This window comes from Rhizophagus irregularis, chromosome 19, assembly GCF_026210795.1.
Source record: "Rhizophagus irregularis chromosome 19, complete sequence".
In the NCBI taxonomy this organism is placed as follows: Eukaryota; Fungi; Glomeromycota; class Glomeromycetes; order Glomerales; family Glomeraceae; genus Rhizophagus; species Rhizophagus irregularis.
This window is the reverse complement of record NC_089447.1, coordinates 629,605-637,096: the sequence shown is the minus strand read 5'-3', so window position 1 is coordinate 637,096 and position 7,492 is coordinate 629,605. Positions and strand designations below refer to the sequence as shown.

The 7,492-nt window shown below is 24.1% G+C and overlaps 2 protein-coding genes across 2 annotated transcripts; one reads left to right on the top strand and one right to left on the bottom strand.

Moving 5' to 3' along the window:
- Positions 1–775: 775 nt before the first annotated feature.
- OCT59_010661 (uncharacterized protein) lies at positions 776–2,448 on the bottom strand (the record flags this gene model as incomplete). The annotated part of the gene is made up of 1 exon (XM_066136052.1): positions 776–2,448. One exon carries the CDS (start codon positions 2,446–2,448, stop codon positions 874–876), a length of 1,575 nt encoding a protein of 524 aa, XP_066000726.1. The 3' UTR covers positions 776–873.
- A 2,389-nt stretch (positions 2,449–4,837) lies between these two features.
- OCT59_010660 (uncharacterized protein) lies at positions 4,838–7,108 on the top strand (the record flags this gene model as incomplete). Its single annotated transcript, XM_066136051.1, has 12 exons — positions 4,838–4,930; positions 5,028–5,049; positions 5,144–5,197; positions 5,282–5,381; positions 5,450–5,490; positions 5,566–5,670; positions 5,744–5,822; positions 5,916–6,092; positions 6,163–6,203; positions 6,288–6,461; positions 6,535–6,591; positions 6,670–7,108. 12 exons carry the CDS (start codon positions 4,838–4,840, stop codon positions 6,900–6,902), a joined length of 1,176 nt encoding a protein of 391 aa, XP_066000725.1. The 3' UTR covers positions 6,903–7,108.
- Between the last annotated feature and the right edge of the window lie 384 nt (positions 7,109–7,492).

Here is a 7,492-nt window from a genome sequence, read left to right as displayed (position 1 = left end):
TTCTTTCTATTAATTTTGACTTAATTTATTCTAACCTGCAAAAAAATTTTATCTGTAATTTCTGTAAAAACTCCGTTAATATGATGCATTTATAGAAAAATAACTAAAAATTTATTAAAACAACTTATAATTTTCATGTTTTGATGTTATAAATTCGTGGATGCAATATATCTACGGAAATAACATGGAATAAAAAAATACGAAACAAATTTTTTATAGGGGCGGAGATTATTTAACACTCATCATTTGTACAGTTATGGTAATTATTAAATATGTATGCATGTTTATATAAAACAAATGTTCCGCCCAATTAATAGTCTGATGGTAACGGTAGTATCCTCAATTTATTTTTAAAACTGAAACGATAAATTGATAAATTATGAATTTAAATGCATACAATTCGCTTCAATCATAATTGAATAGGAAAAAGTTGAAGTGGAAACTTGAAATAGAAGAGAAAATTGAAATAGAAGAGAAAATTGAAATAGAAGAGAAAATTGAAGCAATAAGGATTAAAATGGGAGAAAAAAAGTTTGAATTTTCATTTGTTTAAGCTAGTAAATTAGTAATTTATAGTATTTGTATTGACGAAAAATAAAGCACAAATGGTATTTTTTTTTTTTGGTTCTTTTATTTAAATTCAAAGATAAATCCGTCAAAATGAGCACATGGTTAACACAACACGCTTTATTCTATAATTTTTTAAGGATTCGTAAATATTTTTAAAATATTTATTGGTAAAGAACAAAAGATTCATAATAAACTGTGTATTAAATTATTTATCACATTTTGTAAAAAACAATTTTTATTTTAAAATAATACAATTATATATTATTCTATCTGATATTTTAAAATTACCATTTCCCTAAATAATTAATCCCGAGTAAATTCATAAAAACTTATCAATAAGCTATAAAGTCTTTGCACTTTTATATCATACAACTTAAATTCCTCCACTTCATCTTTCAATGAAGCCAATTCCTTATAGTCATAGTTTTCATCATCTGATGTACTTTCAAAGGAATGCATAATAGCCAGATACTTCACTCTTTTCTTTTTCATAATATATTCTTTTATATAAGGTAAAAAATCTTGTCCTTCTAAATTATTTATCAATAATTTCTTAATAAAAGTATCTTGTGAATTTTTCAAGAATACTTCAAAATCACTCATTTTAATGTGAAGATTCAAATTTAAATATTCTAATTTAAAAGGAAGGACTTGTCCCAAATTTTGTAATACAATTGAACTACTTTCAATACAATTTTCACAACCCGCTACACTGAGTGTAAGATAATTAAGACTTTGTTTCATATTTTCAATCAGATCGAACAATAAATAAACAATCTGATCTTTAAATTTACTTAAATAAAGTGATTTAATATTTTTACAATATTTTATGATTGATTCAAGTAATATTTCACTTTGAACTCCAAAGTTATCTCCAAAATTCTCTAAATATCCGCCACATTTTTGTAATAATAATTGAAATGATGAATCATCAATTTGTGATCCCTTATCTATAATTAAAGATTTTAATTTAAATGGTCTATTTAAATTAATAATTTGTTGAATAAAACTAGTATTTAAAGAACGACAATAAATGAGATGAACAGATTCTAAAACTTTTAATTGATCAAATATTATATCTAAATTGATTATATCTTTAAAATTAACGTGATCTAATATGATAGTATTTAAAGTGTTTGAACAATTATAATCTTTTGTTAATAATAATGATTGATATAAAAGAAATTTATCAGCAGTTAAAGAAATTTTTTTAAGATTTTGATGTAAATTAATTAATTGTAATATGTGATTTTTAGCTATCATATAATTATTACCTCTATAAAATTCATCACGAATATAAAAGTTTAAATTTTTAACATTGTGGATAATAAAATTTGGATTTTGTAAAAGTAATTCTAAAATATTATTGAAATAAGAATTCCGAGTACCACAATGGATCTCGATTTCAAGAGTATGTAAATTTGCATCATTATCAATAATCAGTTTATATAATAATATTTGAATTAATCTTTGGAAATTTTCAATCTCACTTAAATCTCTTTTTTCGGGTTTTAAAGTTTTAACCGCATTTTCAGACCACTTGTAAACTGGAGAAAGAATCTTCCATGTATTCAAATATTTTAAAAGACTAGGATAATTGAAAAGTGTATTTGAAGGAAATAAATTATCCTCAATTCTATATTCATTTAATTCTGCTTTTAGATCTCCGTTTAAATTATTTAAGTAACTTTCAATAAAGTTATAATTTTTTTTAGGATTTGAAAATGGGTTTTCCCATAATAATGGAATCGCTAAACGACACCATAATCTGTTAACTAAAATACATGAATGTAAAGTTGAAAAATCATTCTTAAAATACTTTAAAGTATCATATGTTAATTCTGGTAATTCTCCCGAGAATATTTTTGAACAAGACATAGTGAGAGTAAAAGAAGTAAAAGAAAAGTATTTGTAAAACTAATTGGTGTCAGCCGAATAAATTCCGAACGTAACAAGAATGCATGATGTGTTGATCCTTCTTTTTTTGTATAATTTCAGATGGCATTACGTAATTCTAGCCCTTGAACAGTAGTAAATGAGTGCTGATCTCATGTTATCTATTTATATATTGCTCGGTGATTCCCGATAATAGTCGCACAATTCGTGTCAATTAATAGTAACGAAATTAATTGCTGATCCGCACGTGATCGATGGAATTTCCATAAGGCCATATATATTGTATCATCAATTTAAAATAATAATTATATACAATTGTGTAAAAAAAGGTTCTGGTATAAAAATTTTATACAATCAATTTGTTATTTAACCATTATAGTATTTATTGAGTTCATCCAATAATTCAGTATCTTGTATTCTATGATTTATATACTACATTTATTATTATTATTATTTTGAATTTTTAAATGTATCGGATAGAGACTTGCATAAGCTAAAAATGAGCACTTTGTGCATATTTATGCAGTATATCAGAGATAGTGTATATGAATATTATAAAAATTTATTCATTATCCGAGAAAAAATTTATAAGCGACCAGTTATATTAATGATTTTGTTCAAATGGGCAAAATTATACACAAAAATTACTAATTATTTGCCTAAAGAAAGTTTGATTAAACAAATATGTGATAGTTGATTTTTTGTGTATATCAATCCAACTTGGCGTAAGATTTTATTATTTAATATCAAAATATTTTATTGATTAAATAAGGTGAAAAATAATAAATGTGACACAGTACATTATTTTGTATTTTTGTAAACAAATTTTTATTTCTTACGCATATAATTTACTGCGAAATTATTTTTTACAATAAAATTTTTGATTGGCTAATTAATTATTATCATATTCAAATAAATCATTATGATAGACAAAAAAAAAATAATAATAATAAATGAAATATTATATCTGTTAAATGTAACATAGTGTATTATTTTTGATTTTTTTCAATCAAGTGAAGTTTTATTGCTGGCGCAGATCATGAAATTTTTGATTAGCTAAAAAGTATTAAGAAAAATTCATGTAAATGTTATAATTTTTGTACCAATATTTAATTATAATTATGGCAAAAAATAATCAAAAAATGAATTTTTATTCTCATAAATTTTCTAATTTGTATGAGTTCTTCAACTTATAATAAATCAAGTAATGCATTTATTTTTTTTAAAAAAAAATTCTTACAAGCTATGTTAAATATTTAATAATTTATTGTATTTATTGTAAAAAGAATTATTATATTTGTTAAAAAGTAAATTTTTTTTTTTAAAAAAAAAATAAAAATTAATTTTTATTCTCATAAAAATCTTAATTTGCATGAATTCCTCTCAAAACTTGTATTAAATAGTAATCATTGTACAAAAATTTGAAAAAACTTTTTCTATAAAAATATATTATAAAATATATTAGTAAATCAAGTATAAAAAAAAAAAATTTTTTTCTCATGCAGATCATCAAAAATTCAGTTTGCCGTATGATTCTATTTTTTGATGGCTCAACTTAACTTGCAACGAAAGTGGCACAGGAGGCAATTTTATTCTTTTTATGTCAAAAAAGCATAAGCATGATTATGAGTACTCGTGATCTAATCATAAAGCATAATGCTTTAAGTATTATTATAAAACGCAACTCAAATTTTTATCTGAGCTTTTCCAAAAAAAACATATTATCTCTTTGACGATCATGTACAACACCATCGGAAAAATAGATAAATTTGGAAATGATCTGATCACTTCAATCTCATTAAATTTTTATTTTAAATAAATTTTATCATTTATATTTCCTTATATTGTTTATATCGTGAATAATAAGTAAAATTATATCAAATTTGGTTCATAAATTTCTTCTTTGATTGGAAGGTATATTAATAATAGTATATTGTATTTCTGAAAAAATTTCAGAATTCAATATTTAGATGATGTGAAATAATAAGAGAAGTTTTTGACTTAACAAGTCTCGTGAAATAAATAACGATTCTATTATAATGAGTTGAATTAACGCTTAGTTTTTTCTTCAAATGCTTTATATTTTAAATGGAGATTGAAAAGGCTATTTTGAACAAAGATTCGAAGCAAATGATATACAAACTACTTTTATCTGTATTTTCTGATAGATTATATATTGAAAGGAATTATAATTATCCTGATGAGCGAATAATCGGTAGGACAAAATTTTGCCGAATATAATCATCTTACTATATTAGGATAATACTATGGCGTATGACATCATGATCGGCTCATAAAAAAGGAAGTTAATTTAATTGCAAAAAAAAAATTTTTTTTTGTTCTTACTTTCTTACCAAATTATTTTTTAATCATGACTGAAATTAATCTTGCAAAAGAATATGCAGATACTGTAATTAAAGCTATTGATAATAAATCAGAAGAATTAAGGACCATCAGTTTACAGGTACCGTAATAACTATATTATTTGCATTTATAATATCCTAACATTATTTATTCATTAATCGGTTTTAAAAAACAAATTGTATGTCGTATTAAATTAGATTCATGAAAAACCGGAATTATGTTGGTTTTAAAATACAATTTTTCTTTAAATAATTTTTCAATATTATTCCGTAAAAAATTTTTCTCATAACTAAGAAATATATTCTTTATTTAGCTTATGAAGAAACATTTGCTCATAATTTGTTGGTGATTTATCTCAAAGATCAAGGTAAAAATTATTTTTAGAAGAAAAAAAAAAATTCTTTTCCAAATAATTTTATAACAATATTAATATTAATCGGTCCAAATTAAGGATTTAAGGTAACACCTAGTGCATATAACGTTGAAACAGCATTTGTAGCAGAATTTTCCTCTAAAGGCGGCGAAGGGAGAATTGTTTCATTTAATTCTGAGTAAGTGAAATATTAGAAAAAATTTTTTTTTATTATAAGATAAATCATAATTTTTTTTATTGTAATAGGTATGATGCTCTTCCAGGAATTGGTCATGCTTGTGGTCACAGTAAGTTGTATTTCTCAATCACAAATCAATTATTTTATATTATAAACAATTATTCTTGTTAAATAATATGTTTAGATTTGATTGCAATTAGTGGGGTTGCAGCTGCAATTGCATTAAAAGCCGTATTTGAAAAACATGAAATTCCTGGAAAAGTAAAATTATTTGGTACTCCTGCTGAAGGTTAATATCTTAACTACGCAAAATATTTGTTAGTAAATTTATTATTATTTTTATTTACAATTTTCAATTTTAGAAATTGGAGATGGCAAAATTGATTTGATTAAAGCAGGTGCTTATGATGATGTAGATATTTCTTTAATGGTCCATCCTAGGTAAAGTTATTGATTATTTAAAAGTTTTACCTTTAAGAAAACGAGATTAATTATTAAATATATATATATATATATTTCTTTATCTTTACAAAGTCCTTATGAAGGAAGTTTCTATAACTATTATGCTTTAGAGAGTTGGAATATTGAATATTTTGGAAGAAACGCGCATGCTGCTGGTATACCATGGGAAGGAATTAATGCATTGGATGCTATGGTTTTGGCTTATAATAATATTGGATTATTAAGACAACAAATCTTACCTACTGATAGGTAAATTATTTGTTATAAATTTATAAAATTTAATTATTCCATCTTTTTTTAATTCTAAACCATTTTTTAGAATTCACGGGGTCATAACTAATGGAGGAAAGGCACCAAATGGTATTTCAAATATCGTATTTATTATTACATAAACTATTTAGCTTATTAATAGATTACTAATGTTTTATTTTATATTATAACTAGTTATTCCTGATTATACATCTGCGGGATTCATGATTCGTGCAAAAACTCTTGAAAATCTACGTGCTCTGAAACCACGCGTTCAAAAATGTTTTGAGGCAGCTGCTACGGCAACAGGATGTACAGAGGCAAATGGAACCAAAGACCCTAAAATTACTCGGAAAAGAGAACTTTTTGGTTAGTTTATTTTTTGTTGATAAATGCTATAATATAAATATTTTAAATAATCGTATATTTCTTTTCGTTTAAGACATGAAAATAAATTCTCCTTTGGGTGAAAGATATGAAGAATATCTTAGGAAGTTTGGTATAGAATTTAAGCCAAAAGTAGAGCAAGAAAAAGTATCCCTAGGATCAACTGATCAGGGAAATGTGACTTATGTAGTTCCTGGTATCCATCCATTATACGATATAAAAGCACCTCAGGGAAGTGGAAATCATACGATAGGGTTCACTAATGCAGCTAAAACTGAATTTGCACATGAAGCTACATTAACTGCTTCAAAAGGAATTGCATTAACAGCTTTAGATTTTTTGATTGATGATGAATTCGCTAAACAAGTTAAAGATGCTTTTAATACTTCTAATGGTGGACTTCATTGGAAAGATTCAATGTAATATTTTTTAGATATAATTTATTGCATATTATAGTTATTATTAAATAACACTTTTATTTTTAACTTATCAATGTCTATTATACTGTGTCTAATTGATGTGATAATAACTGATAAGATGATATGAATAATATTTAAAGTTGACAGATTATAAAACCAACTTGTTAATGTGAATAAACAACTTATAGATGCTGTCTATTTGTTATTATAATTTTGATTCCTAATTTTGACTCGTTATCAGTTATAAGAATTAAAGAAAATTTCGATGCAGACAGTATTGTTAACTCGGTACTGATCTTTTTCAGTTTATTTGTTAACGCCGAGCTGGTCATTGTCTGGTCTTTTATCAGATAATCTAGGGACGACGATTATAAATTACGAGGATTGCTAACATTATTATTTAATTGAAAAAATAATGATATTATTACAACGTAAACTTATGTAAAAAGCAAAGGTAATGATGATATATATTTTTGTTGAATATTATTATTTGATAATTTACTGTTTCAAAATCATTATCCTTTTTATATCTCGTTATCATTAATTTTGTACTTTAAAAAGTCAATTCATATATTTAACTAATTTAAGGTAATA